Raw genomic sequence first — 19,629 nt, forward strand, 5'->3', positions numbered from 1 at the left:
TACCAGTTCTGCTCATCCCACTCAGCCCTTGCCTTTGGAGCAGCAAACCGCTTACTGCTCCGTGTGTAAATGGAAGTGGTTACAGTCTGAATAGCCAAGGAGACTGAAGTGACCGAAGCCTGAAGAATGGTGCCTCTCCCCTTGCCTCGCCTGCAGCCGCTGGCTCTTGTCTGCTCACGGCCGGGGGCTGCCTGAGCTAATCAGGGGGGCTCTGGAGCCCTGCTGGGATAATTGCTTCCTTTGCAGCAGTTCCTTGCTATTCCTCTCAGATGCTACGGTGGGTTTAAACTCCCGGTACAATTTTTGTTGTTGTTAAAAGGGTATTCTAAACTGCATCAATGGAAAAGGTGGAGAAAAAAAAGTGTCTGGAAGGGGGGAGAAACTGTTCCGGACACTGGAAATACCAGCTGCTCAACTTTTTCCCTTTGTATTTACAAAGCAAACTACGATCTAGCTGGCCAAGTTCTGTATGGAAATCAGTGTCTCCTGTTTGTGGCAGTTTGCTATTGGTGGAATAGGCTTGTAAAATGGCAGAGAAATGGAAATTACTCAGCACTTTCGTTTTCCCAGTTTTACTCATGGCTGCATGCATGCCTTTTTTTAAACTAGTACTATCCTAACATAAATAAGAGACTTTGACCTCTTCTGTGTAAGCAGTGTAAAAACACATAATGAATAGGAAGTGATCTTTACAGAAAACTAAAATTGTTACCTGATCAGATTTCAGTTCCTTTGGTATGAATTACCTTTTTTATGACAGCAACAGGAAGTTAAAAACTGCAGTTGCATTCCCACAGTAAACTTTCCTCCCTAAAAACACAGAAACAACCACACTACGCTTCTAAAACAGATAAAACCCCAAATGTCCAGTCTGAAGTAAACACTTAAGTTTTAAAGATGTTACTTTTTCTTCGCCAGCTACTCAGCATGACAAACAGAAATGAAGATATGCCTTTGTATTTAAAAAACTCATCTACCTAACATCCTGGCCAAATTTTTCAAAAGCAGATGGCAAAAGTTAGGAGTCCTTGGCCGCGGGTAAGGTAAGGAGCAGTCAACACATCTGACTATCAGATGGACATATTGACATGTCCAGGTAGTCAAGTTTGCAATTCCACTTTCAAAATCTGGTCTTGAATGCGCATCACCAAAAGGCGCTGCCTGTAGCCCATGGCATGCAATACACCGAGTGCCATCCTGAGTGATCGGGGACCATTTACAAATGGCACGAGCAAGAGCTGCCCTCAGCTGCAGCCCCACCAAGGTCCTGAGACACTCTATGACTCCAGTCAGTGCTCCAAATACGTAAAAGTATTTCTAGGAAAAATATTTATGACTGGCATTTCTCTGTGTTGTTCCCATTACTGCAAATTTTTTCCTTTGCTGACTTCCTTCCCATGCTGATGCACCTCAAGAAAAAGTAAGAACAATTATGCAAAAACACACACTAAAAAAGCTGGGAAAAGTTGATGCATGTGAACAGGCATGGAAGACAGTATTTAAAGGACTGTCCTGATAGCATCTATGCAAACAAAAGACCTTATCAATAAGCTTTCTTAGTCTTCTTGCCTCCTTTTCCAACACAAACAAACATTAACAGGATCAACCACTACTGCAATACGTAAACAAATTTCAGTAGGTCACATCAGTACCCTGATGTCTGCACCATGGTATGATATTACAGAAAATTTTGTTAACAATGAAGTTCACCCTTTTTCATCTTAGAGGACACATTTGTTCCAACACAGGAATTGCTTATTTATGTCCAGAAAAGGTAAAGAAATGATACTTGCTACCCTTGCAAATTCATTTTTAACAGAAGACTAGTAATGGGGTTTTGAAACCCTAAATAGAGAAAACTTTTCACTTTTCTAAAAACCCTCAAGCATGATAAGTATAAAACCAAAACAGTCAGATGAATTAAGACTTCATCAACTATACATTGTACTTTGCATTATACTATTAGGCATTATACTTCATGTACTTCATACAGACTTTTTCTAAGCCAGCCATATTGGTGACTTTTTTGAAGAAAAAAGAAAGCCAAATTCTACTGAAAACCAAAGTCAGTCGTGATCAAAAAAGTCAGAATTTTAGAGAATGTTTGATATAGAGGGGAAAAAAGAGTTCTGATGATTCTCTTCACCTTTCAAACAGTTTCATGTGTTACTACACATTTGACAAAAGTGCCATAAAATCTTAAAAAGTTTCATCCTTTGATGAGATCCACTTTCAGGCTGTTTTGCTTTAGTGGTTTCAGCGGATTGCAGTGAAATGCTACACATTCTCCCCAGACCTAAAGTTTGGCAAGAAATGTTTGGTGGAATATAATATGAATATTTCTACTGTATTTCAGAAAAATGCTTAGAGAGTCCTTAGATTTCTGAATACTGAATTCTAAATACTGAAATTCTGGAAAATCCTATTAGATTTTAAACTTTTGTTCACGACCTGTAAGAACTAAAGCATAAATGCTGTACTGTAGATATCATTACTGACACTTTCAAACATCCATGCAAAGAACAATCTAATATGCAGGCCATTTTATGCATAGAATATTAAAATATCATATTTTCTGTATTTAGAGTTGCCTTTAATAACGTGTTAGATTTTGATCTAGGCTCATTCTACTTACACAGCAAGCTAATTTCATAGCACGATTACCTGGAAACATACCACAAAGGTATGAGCTTATGATTCTAATGGTAACTTTTCAACAAATACTTAGGAAAAATTCACCTTGAAACGGAGGACTAGGACTGGGCCTCTGCTGAGCCTGACATACTTGTAGCCCAAAGCAGCAACTCTGTTCCTGAGACATAGGAGGAGGTGAAAACCAAAGCAGGAAGAGAGATCTAATGAGATGCACACTTCCTTAAGGAGTAGAAAACCCGAAGCTCATTAAGTGGGGATTTGGAAGAAGGTATACATATGGGATTCCATCAGAAGGGAATTTTAGATGCTAAATTAATCAGCTAGGCACATAGATATTAGAGTGGTTTGAAGTGTTGTTTCTTTTTCTGTATGATCATGTGGTTAAATAAACAATACTTTTCCTGTTCAGAAAGGTCTTTTGTGGCATTGTCAACTACTGTTCAAAAGCTTCCAAAAGGAAAACCCATGTGATCACACTTAACTGGAGTTAATGTACCTGTTACACTCACTATTATAAGTTTCCAGACAAGTCTAAGAAGGAAAATGACATAATTCTAACTGAAAGGAATAAGTGATTTAAGACTTGTTACCTAAAATATTGTGTTTAGAAAGTTTACTGAGAGGACAGAAGAGGGTACAGCACTGTCCCATTAATATCTCAACTCTCTCAACTGAATGTATAAAGGACAGAGAGTAACTTTGTATACAATCTGAATGCTGCAGATAGGTACCTAAGTGTAATGCTTGTAGACCTATTTTAAAGTAAGGAGGAAAGAATACAAATACATAGACTGCGTGCCATTTGGGATTAAAAGTAATCTCCGCGATCAGCAGAAAAAAAATTGCATTGGCATTCTCCACTGTACCTGAATAAATAGATCATCTTTACCTTATAAAACTTTTCAACATTAGCTAGCGTTAATTCTCTAATGAGAGTATGTGGAAGTCATATGGAACAATGTAGGAGAGAGAATAAAACTGATTTTGGTATCTATTCCTTTTATTATTTCACCAACACAAAACTGATGGCCATTAACAGTATCCAGAAGTAGATCTGGTCAATCAAATGGCCTATGTGTTTTCTCAAAGGACAATCTTGAAAGAAATATGAACTTTGCTAAGAGCACATTTATAGGGTACAATGTATTAAAATAATGGATTTTAATACATATTTGGAAAATCTGTGTCAACAGACCTCGCTTATAAAAGACTTCCCTTGGCTAGATATCAGTCCCACAGACAAAAACAGTATCTGCAAATATAAATTTCTGGGTTAGTAAATCAAAACCCATTTTAATTATAAGAGGCTAATTATGCAACATGGTTCCTTGGTAGGACAACTCCAAATAAACAAAGTGTCCTTAACCTGTCAATCGCTAGAACTGATACCACAAAGCCAATACTTATTGATGTCCTTTTGTCTGTCACCACATATTCTTTTGCACTGTGCAGCTATGTAGTACTGTAAGCAACAGTTCAGGTATGAATCTGCCCATTTTCAAATTTAAAAAGAAAATGCTTCCTCACCTTTTTATTATTGCTTATAACGATATAGTTGTTATTTTAATAATAAAATAGGAAAAACAGGGATAAGTTTTAAAATTTGACATCTATTTTTACACAAAACTAGGAAGAAACATAATTCATTCTCAAAAATCATCAAAACACACTCCTATGAAACAGCAGTGTGAGACTGAGGCTTCTGTTTCAGCTATCTGAAACAGTGTAGGCTGATAAAGGCTCCAAACGAACAGGTATCCCGAACACCACAAGCTGTAATGATGTGTTAACCTTGGTGACAGTCAGAACAGAAGGGTTAAAGGTTCAGCTGGCATCCCTGGGGGTGATCCCTCAAGGTGAATTTGAGACTCATTGACAGGGCAGCACAGTAGAACTGACACTGCAGTCTAAGAAATGTATATGTTACAAAGATGAAGAACAGCCTTTTTCTTGAACTTTATATTCACAGCAGTAGAAGAAATGGCCTTTGTTAAGATGGTTAATGCATGGAGAATACAGTTCTTCACCTGTTGAAACCCTAAATGTGAACTTTTTCAAAGGTTACCTTCTATTTTCGAATCGGAAATAATTAGCAAAGCAGGCTCGCAGGTTTATTTGCTCTGCTTACTCCAGCTACTCTGAATTTTGCAAATTTTAGAAGTTATTCCCCCATGTCCTACTTAAAATGTCCAGATTGCTAAAATTAAGATGTCCTCTCCCACCAAAAAACATGTTACAACCACCTACATTTGTTAGCTTGAAAAAGAATATATACAATAGACGACCTCTTATACTGGTGGTCCAAAGCCTTTGATTTTGGATGACAAAAGTAGAGTCACAGCTGTCACCTCCAGTTGGGTAATTCCTAATATTTAAGAATCACAAACACAAGAGATACCAGCTAAACATGTAACAAGGAAATTTTCTTAGCAGAAAGTCTCATTAGGACAAGAATGAGAATTCAAATGGAGTATGTCCATAAACTCCAGCTGGCAAAAGGAAAGTAACTTAATGATAAACAAGCCAGTAACAACAAAAGTGAAGCAGCAGCAACAGCAACAAAAAGATTAAGAATGTAAATTCACTTAGCACTTCAAAAAGGGGCTTCTCCCTTCCTATAAATTATACTATCTGATTTCTTGGAAAGGGTGAAATACTAATCTCATTGAAGACAATGGTAATACTCACACTCAGCAACGCCAGAATTTCACACTGAGAGTTCAGGATGTTTGCAAAGTGTATTTTCATGACATGTACTAATCATAGTCTTTGTGAATGCAAACTTCCCAGGAGTTATAATCATGCAAAATATCTACTATAAAGACAATAAATTAATAAACTTTTGAGATCATTGTGTACAAGGGACAATAATTTCAAAACCACTTTGATGCTTCAGCATGTAACTTGAACGGTAAAGAGATGTTTTCTTTAAAATAAAAGGAAATCCCAAATATTTGCACCTGCGATAGATCCTGCAAGTATTATACAGTCACAAACACCTAGAGTGGAGCATGGCCTGAGTATGTAAGTGACAATATTAGTCTACTGTTTTGCCTACAAAAAAAGAGCCTATTCATGATTTAGGATGTAATAACACTTTGCACTTCGGCAAAGTGGCACAACGCAGCTTTGTTGCAATAGTGTATGAATGAATTCAGTCCCACGACTCATGAAATGCTGAACAAGAAGTACTGAACAATATCAAGGCTTGCCCAAAATCACACAGGAAGATTACAGCAGTCCAGCAATCTGCTTTGCTTAGCTTGCAGACTTTCTACCTCAAGGCATCTTTCCTTTACTGAACAGTGATTTTCTCTGTAGGAGAATGTTTTGCAGCTCACTTTTAAAAACCCTGTTGCAATGACTGTATAGTCTCATGGTAAAAACAACTTATCTTTAATTCTGTTCAGTGTGCAGGCCTGCCAGAGAGCAGCACCACTCACTCCTGGAGTCTGGAATATCTACCATAGAATCATAGAATCATAGAATCATTAAGGTTGGAAAAGACCTCTAAGATCATCGAGTCCAACCGTCAACCCAACACCACCATGCCCACTAAACCATCTCCCTAAGCGCCTCATCTACATGTCTTTTAAATACTTCCAGGGATGGTGACTCCACCACTTCCCTGGGCAGCCTGTTCCAAGGCCTGACCACTCTTTCAGTAAAGAAGTTTTTCCTAATGTCCAGTCTAAGCCTCCCTTGGCACAACTTGAGGCCATTTCCTCTCATCCTATCGCCAGTTACTTGGGAGAAGAGACCAATACCCACCTCGCTACAACCTCCTTTCAGGTAGTTGTAGAGCACGATGAGGTCTCCCCTCAGCCTCCTCTTCTCCAGGCTAAACAGCCCCAGTTCCCTCAGCCGCTCCTCATAAGACTTGTTCTCTAGACCCTTCACCAGCTTCGTTGCCCTTCTCTGGACACGCTCCAGCACCTCAGTGTCCTTCTTGTAATGAACTATAAAATAGCTTCGATCAGATACCTGCAGCTTCTATGGTAACGTTTTACCCTGAACAAGTAATTTTTTTCCTACTTGATTTGCATCAGGTCTTAGTCCAAGAGAAATGCTCAAACTGAACACCAGAGTTCAAAGTAGTCCTAAGAGAGAAATGATGCCAAATGAATGGGAAGAGCAAGATCTGCAGAGTCTGAAATGTGGGCCGTGGGGGAGGGAAGCCCAAGCCATCATGTCAACATCTTTCGCATTCTGAATGGCATAGCCTCTTGGAAAAGCAATGATGCAAAATACACAAACTTACAGCTAAAAAATCTGGAGTCATAACCATTTTGTTCAAGGAGCCAAACTTCATGTTTTGTGAGGGAAGGCAAAGTTACTTAAGCATACATCTCTATGGCTAGTTTCAAAATTAAATATATTCCATGTAGCACTAAAAATATTTCAAGATATACACCAGGAAAGTGTTTCACTTTTTTAACAGCATTATTTTCCCTGGAAGGTTTGTGGGTTTTTTTCTCTCTTAAACTTATAGGGAGAAGAACTTATTCCCTTTTCCCCCTCTTATATCTGTGTAATTTATTCTCCCCCATGCAGCCAGAACCAGGAGGCCTAGCAGAGGCAAGCAGACAACTGACAACAGCAGCAAAGAGAGAGGCAAAAGCAAAGCTGTTGGGTTAGAAGAAAATGAGTATAATTAGATCCAAGTATAACTAACCACCCACACTTCCATGTAAAATAAAAGAACAATCTTTATGTGACCATGTGGCAAATAGCTTCTTGTTAGATAATGATTTTTCAGGAGGAAAAAAATGATCAATTAATCGCTCAACGCAGCATGAGTATTAGCAAGAATCGTCCTACAGCTAGATAAGGAAAGAAAGTAGCTTTTTTTTCTTTCCCTTTTAAGGAGGTTAACCATAAGAAGGCAGACTTGGTCCTGCATAATATTACACAGGAATCTGGAATAACACCCTGCAATGTGTATGTTAGTCCACACTACTGCACGTGGTGAATATCTGAACTTGGCAGTAACTAACTGTGAGTATATTATTACCTGGAGAGAGAGAAGTACTCTGTTGGGTTGAGGAAACTCAAGAACTGAAAAATTATTATTTTTGAAGTGCTGTGATTTGGACTAGACTTTTCATATAACCAGAAGCATCACAGGAAACTCAGTAAGGCAAAACTATCCAAACAAAGTGAAATAAGCAAAAATGAAGTTGACAGAACTTTCAAAAAGTAGACCAAAAAATCAAAGCAAACCAAACAAGAAGCTCTAATCACTTACATCTGTTTAAGGCTCCAAAAATGGGCACTGTTCTTCTCTACTATTTTTATTCTACATTTTTCTTTTGATTATGAGAACATAATATGTGCAAACTCAGCACATAGATTGTTGAGGTTTTATTAAACATGCTTTTAGAGTTAGTGTCATTTTTACTTTACAAAACTAATTCCTAAAATAAGCATGATACACAATAAAGTCTCAGTTAGCAGTTATCTGATATTTAGATTTTAAGTGACAACATGTGGCTGCTGTGGTGTGCAAGCGACTAGGAATATAAAAAATGCCAAGAACAATCAAATTTATAAGGTCCACTAGAGACTTTCAAGAACAAAAATGTACTTTTTTTTTTTCCTTGCCTTCCCTCCAAATGGAGAGGGTTTCAGTGTTTGGAAAACAGTGAACAGAGTGAGGAGCTGCATTGCTTCACTTCACTGATACAGACTTGCCACAAATAATACATTGATTTCTGTAAAATATTTGTGTGTTAAAAGGTCTTTCATGCTTTACTAATGGAAATATCTCTGTATACGAGTATGAAGTAAACGTAAATACAGTAAAAAAGAAAGTAAAAGTCTCACAGGTCCTGGCGTCTGCATGGAAGAACCTTGGAACGCAGAAGATTTCTAGTGCTTTTTTGCACATTTGATCTGTCCCATGTCCAATGGACTGAACTCTACTCTGAATGTGTTTTCTGCCTGTACACAGTATGCATTCTTCCTAGTGTGAGTCCTAATGTTTGGTGTGTCAGATTCATAAAAGGCTTTAAAAGTTTGATTCTTCGAATATTGCTTTGCTTCTTATTGTTTTTGCTCATGATGAGGAACTGGAGAAGGCACACAGCAAAGCAGTCCCTAGGCTGGGAAGAACGGTGTCTCCAGAAACCGATTTTTAACTAAGAGGAGGATGTCCACACTCTACATGTAGGATTTCCATACAGCTGATGAAGGGAGGGGAGGAGAAAAAGTAACTTTCTAAACCCAATCTTCATCTTTATTGTGTGCAATATAAACAAAGGCTCCTTTCCTGACCGCTTAAAAAAACTAACCAAACAAAAATGTTTCTTTTTCATTAAGAGAATAAAATGAATGAAGAAATAATTCCCTCCCACATCCTTTCTTCATCTCCCTTACCCATCCCAAAAAACCCCAACAACTAGACTGTCAGCCAAACAAAACAAAGAATTTACTTTCTCAGCATAATAAATCACCTTTGCTCTTAACCATTCAAATCATAAAGTTCTACACGCTCTGGATAGATCAAGTAACCTAGGCTGAGATAACAACCACCTGGTTTTTTATTATTTTTTAAGAAGAAGCTTCCCAGACTCCATTTCTATAATTTTAGATGGTCCCAGAGGTTCAAAACTCAATAAGCCATTCTAACAAGAAAATCCTGATAGTCTAATATCTAGGCCTGTGGAAGTCTCAAAACTTGGACATCTAACACATACCCTATTTGCTGCAGGCATTTATTTTCTTTTACTATCTAGGTCATCAGTTCATGACTAGGGACAAAAGAAATCTGTGGAGAATTTTGACTCAGTGAGGAGTTTTCCAATTCCTTTAAGTCCACAGAGTATCTGCAAAAGAACTTCATTCTTTTCACTTTACTTTTATATTTAAAAGTAGAAATCAGTGTAAAATAAAGCTGAGCATAGAAAAATACATACTTAGTTCACATTAAAGGAGTAGTTTTTGTTACTGCTGGGTGAAACAATACCGAGAAACCATAGTTATGCATGTCTAATGCATAACATTTTAAGTGGCGAGAAGACAAAATAGCTGAAGCAATGCGCATCACTGATGCAAAGGAACATTTTTGAAAGAGAAAAACCAGAAGGAACAGATACTCTTAGCTATGATCAGCAATACCTTGGTTTAAAATGCCAGCAATTAAATGACCATAACAAGCCTTTTAATCTAACATCGAATTATGATGAGTTTTAATTCCAGTAGTTTCAGTTAGTGTGAACACAGTCTATAAATCTCATAACCTCACACAGTAGGTTACACTACTACCAGGCATGCCCTTGGGTCAGTTTGGTCCTAAATGCAAAATCTAGCCTACAGAACCTGGTGTCCTCCCCAGTCCACAAATGTTTGACACTGGGCCACCCTTTTGCCCTGCGTCATGATGCTCCTTCCCCTTCCACTAATTCCACAGACCAGTATTAACCTTTGGAGATGTCTACTGAAAAGACACATCACATCAAGTGTGGACCAATGCATGGTTTACCCTGTCTTACACTTTATTCAGCAACCTTGCATACAAGATTCCAGGGTTAATAATGAGCCATTTAAACCAATTAGAACAATGTCGGGCATTAAGCATGACTCAAACACTTTAGACTAACTGGCTAACGGGCTTTTTCCTCACCATTTTCTTGCAGCAAACATCACACTAATGGAGAAAGCATGTTGTCCCCCAAAGAAGTATTCGGGACAGTTGACTGTAAGAGCTATAGAGAAGGAAGGGAATGTCCACACAGGCGATTTCAGACCATTTGCTTTGGCTTGGTGCGTGGAAACTTCAAGCCAACGCAAGCTCATTTTGCCCTTACCCTCAGCGCAACAGAAGCTGTGTGGCCATATTAGTACAATACCGTGCCGGAGTGATCTAGCCTGTCTCTCAGCAGGGCTTATTAGCTCAGGCTCGGCGCCACATTAACCGCTGCCATATGGCTTCTGGTCGATTCAAAGAGCGAACTGAATGAGCTCACATCTGCCTGACAAAGTCTGCATAGCTGTGCTCTTTAAAATGGCAAACCTGCCAAAAACTGTGAGGAGACAATCTTGTAATAGGTTAAGGTTTTCAATCCACGTTTACTTCAGTGCTTGTAGAAATACAAGCTGTCACTATTAACAGCTGTGGTCAGGGTTGGAAACTACTCGTGGATGTGTTAGAGATGAAAAATTTCGTCTCAAAGAGCTGAGTCTGAAAAACGATGTGAGTATGGTAAGACTCCAAATAGGATGGAAGAAGAGAAAGAGGAAAATAAATAGAAAAATAGAAGTATGTCTGATATTTTCTCTTCTTTCTGTTAGTCCAGGCTGTTAGTCAGATTTTTTACAGCCTTCCAAGATGAGCAGGGTTCTCTGTAGAAGAAGGTAATGTTTTTTAGGGCTCAGCCAAAACCCCACGAACAATGTACAAAACGATGCAACAAACGCTAACCAAAGATTAACGTACCACTAAAGGAGCTCATAGCAGAAGATACCCTGAGAACTCTGTCTTAACACAGAAAGAGTGGTTGTGCAGATGTGGAAACTCATGTAGTTTAGACACAGCAGGGGAAACTGCGGACACACAGAGAGAGTTGAGGAAGAAGATGGGAAAGGTGCCCTGATGATAACGTGGGAGGCAACAGAAGCACATGCCATGGTCAGAACAGAAAACAAGGGAGACGGTCCAGGAGACACATTTTGAATGATTTGTGGAATCTGGAGAGCAGAGAGACTCCAGCAGGACCAAAACGGACCCTGAAACAGAGCTTTAAGCGTGAACACAGAAAAACAATGTCACATTTTGGAAAAACTAAGAGCAAGAAACAGCAGGATTTAGAGCCATTCTCACTATACTCTAGGACAGCTGTGTGGTTCCAAATTATTCTTCACAATCTTTTACATTTTTTTCCCCTTGGGGTGCCAAGTTAACTCACAGCAGCTCCAGTTATGTCACCAGAGGAAGCAATATTAATAGCCAAAGAAATATAAATCACTAGCAAAAACTACTCTTGATCCTCGAGGAAGCCACCATTGTACGGGTCAGCAGACGAAGGAAAAAGAGAGGTAGAGTGGGAAGCCAACCCTCTCGGGGAGTGAGAAAAAGAGACAGAATGAAGAAAAAGGACTGTGAAGAAAGGAAATTGCTGGGGGGCAACAAATATGTATTGGGAATGAGAAGAAAAAATACACTTCTCTTTCTAACCCTCCTGGGGCATATAGGAAATTGCTGCCTGCCCTTTAATCTGCCCCAAAAAAGAAAAACAATTAAAATGAAATAAAACCCTGAACTGTAGGTACTTGCTCCCCCCTTCCCCCTCACCCCCATTGCTTTGTGTGCTGTGTACCCAGGCCATGATCTTTCATGCAGCTTTCCATAGGACAGACTATGTTACCATAAGCATTACATCTTCTACAGGAATATGCATTCTTTTGCTACACATCTAAAATACGTAATTTGGGGAGATTAAGATGTTAAGAGATTAACAAATTAATGACAAAAGAGAGGACACCAGAAAAAAAAGAGAAGTGGAGAAGAAAGAAATAAGGATAAACATCTTGAATTAATTTGGAGTGGCACTGTAACAGTATGGTTTGTATCAGGAGCAAAGCTGTTTTAAAGGGTTAAGACTGTTACTCCTGCACAGCACACAGCAACAAATTCAATCAGGTTTTGTTTCCTTTTTCTTGATTCACGTCCCCTCTTCAATTTTTCCCACTGCAATTTAACTTTGGAAGGAAAGGCCCCTTTCCTAAATAGCGAATTAATTTCTGCTTTTTCCACTGTTCCCTCCAATACAAACAACCCTTTCTCTTTTCCTTTTTAACTGACAGGCATAGTAATTTCTTCCATTTCTTTTTTCTTTCTTGTTATGATCGAGATCACGTTGGGATCACCTATGTAGTTTTAAACTTGCCACAGCACAATGAGGCTGTGAATGGTTTCCACAAAGAAGAATGAACCAAGTTCTCTTTGACAATTTATTAACAAAAAATTTGGGGCAAATAAATAGAATGTCTTCCTGTGGATGGTACCTTTAAGGAGGTTCTCCTGTCACAGCAGAAGATCAGAGGCTTTGTTTTTACACTTTGTAGAAAACATTTTCATCGCCCACTCGTGTAAAAATAGCATTATGCAAGACACAATAAATGCTTTGTATTTGTGATGTACTATTTAAGGGCCAGGAAACGAAATAGGAATCAAGAATTCAAGTTACAACTTATCTAAAATAAGAGTGGAAGTCATTCAAAATTGTTGATGTCACAAGATAGCCACACAAAAAAGGAATGAAAACCTGTATGCATTATTCATCCTGTAACTTTGATCTTAAAAGCTAAGAAACTTGAACAAGGAAAGATAAATGGCTTCTCAAGCTTTTTCTTTTAAAAATCAGATGAGGATGATTCAGGATAAATGACAGATAAGAGTTAATACGAAAGAGGGGGAAATTGCAATTACAGTGCTGCACCGAAGCTTCAATGCAAAGGCTTTGCTTTTTGTATTCCATTACAAAGGATTTCTTTTTTAGGTACCAGCATCCTTTTTCATGTATATGTAAAAGATTTTACCTATTAAAATTTCAGGTTCAGCCTGCATAGCTTTTTTCTTCTACCACCTGCACCATGACTTCATGTCAACAATTAGGAAGCTTTCTGAAGCATGGGCTACTTCTGGTCATGGGGCAGGAACAACAGAAGCTGTGAAACCCTGACCTCCAAACCTGGCTCAAACATCAACTTGCTCTGGAGCTTATGCAAGATATGTATACATCCTCCCACTGGGAAAGTATTGATAATTACAGGCACTCTGACTGCATCCTGATTTTATTGAGGCTTAGTTAATTATGCAGGCATTGCCCCTAAAATATGAGACAAATTGAGAGAGAGATCCAAAAGCGCATGGAGGTTCCCCTGTCCAGATGGGACACCCACAAAATCCTCTCTGAACGCTTTGTGCTCCTGAGAGTCTGTAATTAATGCCAGTTTTTGCCTAAAGATATGCTCAAAGGTCCCACCATCTTGGTTAAATTACTGATGTCAGCATCTCATATACAGGCAATTGCATTTGGGATTCACAAAGAAGGCGGAGCAGCAACACAGTTCCTTAAGGGAGGCTCTGAGCAAACCTAAGGCAGACAGACAACACCGCATTCATTACAAATCACAGCACACCGGCCATTTACATCAACAGCAAAGCCAGAGGAAGAGTGCCTTTACATTACAGCATACAGCAGGAGGTTTTGCTTATCTGAGCTTCCAAATTGTTACCTCTACACGAGCAGTTAGCATTAATCAGATGATAGAGTGCAGCTAGACAGGTGGGAGAAAAAGGCTGGGTGGGTGCAAGGGGAGGTTGTGAGATGGAGGAAATGGACGGGGAATGAGGTGAAAATTTCATTGCAGTGGTGTGTGGTAGAAAGGCAGCGGCGACACTATTTGAAAAGTAGTGGGAGGTTTTGGGGTACAAGAGGAAGATGGCTGAGAAGTGAATGGAGGCACACTGGAGGTATTCACATGTTCACTGCAATTGCTGTGAGTGCCCAAGCAAGTCATTGCTAATGGTACTCATGGCCACTGATGCTCCTGCCAACTGCATCTAGACAAAATACATTGGGAAAGAACAAGCCCAGTGATTACAGCAGTCAGCAGAAACTAGGAGACTGACTGCACTTCCTCCTCAGCCCGAGGGAATGCAAACTCATAGCTTTCGGCACCAAGGTAAGTGCCTGAAACACGTGGCTACGTCCTAATGAAACTGGGCTGCCATGCAAAGGAGATGGCTAGACTGATGGGGCTGGGAGCAGGCCTGTTCCTGGCGAGGATACCTAGAATCCTCACTCCAAGCAATTTGCGGGTCTATGAACTTCGGCTGGCAAGACAGCGATTCCAAACGCATAAACACCACCGAGGGCTGGAAACAGAAGGAGGAACTTCCCCACCCCAGTGAGCTCCCTTCTCTCTTCCTCATAGACAAGGCCCTGCATCTTCTTTCTCCACTGTGTCTCACACAGCTGCACAGCCTCTCCTAGTCCATTTCAGAAATTGGAAAAATACATTTTATTTTTACATTGTTCGCAGTGAGAAATTAGAGCTATTCACTGGACTGCACTGAAGCACTCCTTTTCAGCTATATATATTATAGGAGGGATTCTTGATTCCACAGTAATCCCAGGAGAAAAATTAACTAGATGAACACAGAATAGCACTAGTTCTGCTCTGGCCTCACGATAATTGTTCTTCAATTCAACAAATTAAGTTAAAGATAAGCATTTGCTTCACATGCAAGACTGTCATTCCCGCTTCATTGGTCATATATGGAGAGGGATTAGCCACATCAGGCATATGCTTTCATACTGTGGTGTAAAGAATACACATGAGAAAAATCACGTTTAGCTCCAATACACTGAGAAAACTCTTTATATTCAAGAGCAGAGAGAAAAAAAAGTTTTGATGATGGTTCTTCATCAGATGCACCCAGTGGACGTGTGTACTCTGAAGAGCCTGTACCGAGTCTGACTTGTGCTAAAACTGCGCAGTACTGGGAGAGCGGTGCTCAAAGAAAATGTCTGTTTCTGTAATCCCCATCACAGATAGCTGTGCCCGTACCCTTACTTTCATTTCTTATTTGTTCCATTCACTACTGTTTATAACCTGAAAGACATATAAATTTATTTCTCTTCAAAGCACATTTATTTGCCCTACAAATGGACCAAAAATATGCAAAGACTACTTTGATTTTTATTATCTCACCTACATAAACATATCGATTTCCTCAACCCTACCAGGACAAAATAATATTTTCTTTTTATTGCATTCCAGAGGAAGTTGTGCCTTAACTTGGGTCTTATTTAACTGCTATTTATCTACATCTCTTGCTTCAAACTCTCTGTCGGGAACGAAGCTACCACCTCTGTTTCTCTGGCACCCTTAATACTCAGTCTGTAAAGCCCAGTTCTGCTGACTCAAAGATCAACATTGTCATTGCAGACGAGAAAAAAAGCTTCCATATATTAAAAATAAGGTTGCTTCATGGACGTACCATCTTTTTGAAGAAAGTATAGATATGAATCAAAAGAGAGGTGTCAAGAATCATCTGTTATTCCAAAAAAGTACAATCTTAATGTTTATTTTAAATCTCTTGTCAGAAAGGAAAGCATTAATATGAAATGCTTTAAACAGCCTTTGATACTTACAGAACTCTTAAAATGACAATGAGTCAAAGATCAACAGGCCTTTAAGAATGAAAACAACTGGAAATGCTTCAGAAGCAGAGCCACTAAAGTATTTTCATTGATTAAATGCCCACTGGTATTACTATCGAACACCAACACATATAGTTTCACATTTCCTGATCTGGTAACTTCATAGCTTAAAAAGAGGAAGGTAACACCTGTAAACTATATTACCCGAAACTTAGCCTCACTCAGTCAATGATAATTTTGCCATCAAATGAATGTAGGTGTTCATTTTAAATACAGGAACTTAAACGAAAAACTTTTTTTCTAAAAAAAGGTTGACTTCATGTAAAAATGAAATCTATCACTTAAAACCCAACAACTCCATCCTTATTTCAGCTGTTGTACTATTTTAATTCTTTATGTTCCTGTTGCTAAACTGAAATGGAAATGACCTAAAGGAGATAACAGAAATGGAATAATTCTAAGTCAGGTTTCAAAATTAATATTTTTTGCCCATCTGCCCTTTAACACGTTGTCCATTCCAGGTCCCAATCTCCCTTCGCCTCCCAGCCACTAGCAAGATAATACAGATGGTTACTGCAAAGCTGCTAAGGCGTACATCTGAATGCGTATTTATCCACTTGGCAAGATCCTGCTACAGCTGTAAGTCGATGCAAATCTGCATTACAATGTAGCTTCAGTCTCTTGCCTGTGTGAGAAAGCAGCCATGATATTAATAGTGCTGCTTAAGACAATGCCAGGCAAATATGACGTAAATGAATGCAGTTGAGCTAGCTATCGCAGCACTGTTAATTTACACCTCTGAAAACAAACACTCATTTGGGCACGTGAAACAAGTGTGTATCTACACCTACATCAAAACTAATTTTCATTTGTTTGTTTTTGGAAGCAGAAACTGATAACGCAAGATAACTCCACCAGATGTCAAGGTGAAAGAATACTATGTAGGTGAGTATTTGATACAATCACCAGAAAAGAAAACCAAACTGACGGTCTTTATTCCATCGTAAGCACAGTTTTAATAAATACAGGTGGCACTGCCAGTCGGTGACAGTTGCTTTTGTTCTGGGTATGTCTTTGTTCGGGCAGCTGGGAGGAAGAGGAGTTTTCATGTATAATGAAAGAAATGTACTTAATAGGCAACACCTGAAAATCCTTCAAGAGAATAAACTATAGCAATAGAAAATGTAAGTTTAGAAAGCATTTCCTGAAAAAAAAAGTAGCACTGGAATCTTCTCTTTATCTCAGGTCAATTGACTTGTCACAGTGGGAAGGAGATTTGAAAAGGAAATTGCAAGTTCTTTGCAAGTATGATTGGAGGAATTGAGTTAATAGCCAGCAATCAGTATAGGTTTGGTAGGGTACTTAAAAATTTAAATGTATGTATACACCACAACTACAGAATGCCTGAGCTTTGTCTTGTTTGTAAAAAACAAATGGAACAACAGGCAATTTAAATCTCAAACAGAAATGGTAATTTTTACTTAGATTGCTGGGGTTTAAGTGTTCTTGCATTAAAAATTTCCCTCATTTCAGCATACGATTGAGGTATATAAATTGTATGTGCCTCTGATCTTGTTTTACGCTAGTAATCCTCCCAGTACCAACAGGCTCCTATATAGTACGTGCTTTCAGATGATATGGTTTCTCACCATATGGAAAGATGTTTTGTATCACCATGTTGGCAGCATATAAATGATTTTTGAAATCCATTTTTCATTGCCATTTCTTCAACCCATTTAGGCTCAATAGCTTATTATTTACCATGTCAAAAAATGAAAGAAGGATAGTTTTCTGATCTGAGAAGCTGCTTTATCCATACTGTATTCAGCAAGCTCCAGATACAAATGAGTATGACAACACCTCTAATGAGAAAACAGCTTCATCTGAGAGCACAGGATAAGCCACCATCTCTCTCTAAAGAAACGTGACTATATCCCAAAAACCTTCTTATCCTTTCTAATACAATGCATGACTCTTCTGCAGATTCTTTTCAACAGAATTACAAAAGAAGGTCTCACCTAGACTACTAGTACTTCCTCCTTCCAACCAAAGAAGGCAGATATTATAGGTTGCAGAAATTTGTAAGTGGATAAAAGGGAAGAAAATTATAGGACACTGACAAATATAATGAATTTCATTTCCGCAAGCTTCTAATTCCTCTGAGGAAGAGAAGAACATAGGTTTTGCATGGTCCTCTTTAACAAACAAATGCATACCCTGCAATGAAGTAGTATGAGACTAGAGGATGCAATCCCAAGCTAAATGCAAACTAGCCTTGCCTCTGAGGCAAGGAAAGGACAGATCCTAGAAAGTACAGCATGGCTGGATGCCCGCATGCTAAAGAGACTAGTAATTTTAGATTAGCCGATTTTTGCATTGTTTGAAAAACTCTTTATACTTACTGTAATTCTCTCATCTTTGTCATCTAGTGGGGTCCCATCTTTTTTCCACGATATAGTGGGTTCCGGGTGACCTCTTGGGGGCTGACATTCCATCACTGCAGGTTCACCCACAGCTACCATTACATCTGATGGATTCTGTCTGAAGTCGTCCCGTAGAACTGAAAGAATAAAGAAAATGAAGTAAAAATTACCCAACAGTACACCAATAGCACAGCAAAGTGTTTTGTTTTGGCCTTTAATGGTCCCTGTTGTTATTGTACTTTACAATAATGAACAATTCAGTTAATGAATTTCATTTGGCATCTGCAGATGGTCTCTGCTACTTCCACACAGTAATAGAGAAAACCCATGTACAACCCATATTTAACTTCCAACATACAAGCCAAGTGACTTTAACGTAGAGGTGAAAGGCTGACACAGACATACGACTGTCCACACAAAAGAGCTGCCTCACTTGGTTGTATTTGGCATAGCGTCTGCATAGCATATGAGCGCAGGATTCCTGTCACGGCTGAAGAAGGCACAATGTCTTCTGCTCAGGTAGAACGTCACTTGGAGAGAAGCATGGCAGAGATTGCCTTCTGCCCCTCTTTCTGAGACACAAGGTCAGCCTGCCAATAACTCGAAGGTTTTTGGTTAAAGATTGGCCACTGGCCATATGAAATGCACCTATCTCTGAATTTATGGCAAAGATGAACAAACTAGCTAAACTTCCCAGTTCTTTGATGACATTATAAGACACCAAACATTTGTGCAGCTTTAGCCAAACTCATCTTTGCAATTTGGCTTGCGTCTTTTTCAAGGGAAAAAAAAAAAAAAATTCCTGATCTCTGGGAGTCATCCCTTAGCCTGAGCCAGGACCACATCCTTCATTTGGAAGAAGTCAATTTTACTACCTTTTCACAGAAGGAAACATTTTTATTGTGGCTTCATTACTAGAATTTGTTCTTTCTCATCATTTGGCCAAGCCCAGGCCTAGGAAACTCTAGTTCCCTCCAATTACCCACTATGAATTTTATCAATAGCTGTGTGATTATTTTTCTTTTTGGGAGAGGAGAGACATCATACTGCGCTCAGCAGACCACTAGACAGGGACACAGTTTAACAGAATAATGGCATTCCTAAGTCTTGCCAAGTAAGTGGCATTAGGTTTAATCTAAAAATAAATAACCCAAATGATAACAAATATAACACTGTAGTCCTCCCCACTGCTGTTACACCATCCACACTGAACAAAGGATATGGTAATGGAAAAGTACATTACAACCAAAAGACTCTTAGGATTTTGACGAAGCTACCTGTCACTCTTGCTACCCGCAACAAGCTTGTGTCAACAGTAAATAGTGCCAAGAATCTGCAGCAAAAAATATATCTCCCAAGCCATGGACCACAGATATATG

The 19,629-nt window shown here is 39.0% G+C and overlaps 1 protein-coding gene across 1 annotated transcript in view; it reads right to left on the minus strand.

Annotated features, from left to right (window-relative positions):
* The window catches only part of ROBO1 (roundabout, axon guidance receptor, homolog 1 (Drosophila)), a gene marked incomplete at its 5' end in the record, with an annotated part of 114,859 nt that extends 96,472 nt beyond the window's left edge, over positions 1–18,387 (minus strand). Inside the window, one exon of the mRNA XM_009585934.1 lies at positions 18,230–18,387. Coding sequence (XP_009584229.1) covers positions 18,230–18,387 — 158 coding nt within the window. The remainder of the gene's footprint in view (positions 1–18,229) is intronic.
* Positions 18,388–19,629: the final 1,242 nt, after the last annotated feature.

This window comes from Fulmarus glacialis, unplaced genomic scaffold (assembly GCF_000690835.1).
Source record: "Fulmarus glacialis isolate BGI_N327 unplaced genomic scaffold, ASM69083v1 scaffold7839, whole genome shotgun sequence".
In the NCBI taxonomy this organism is placed as follows: Eukaryota; Metazoa; Chordata; class Aves; order Procellariiformes; family Procellariidae; genus Fulmarus; species Fulmarus glacialis.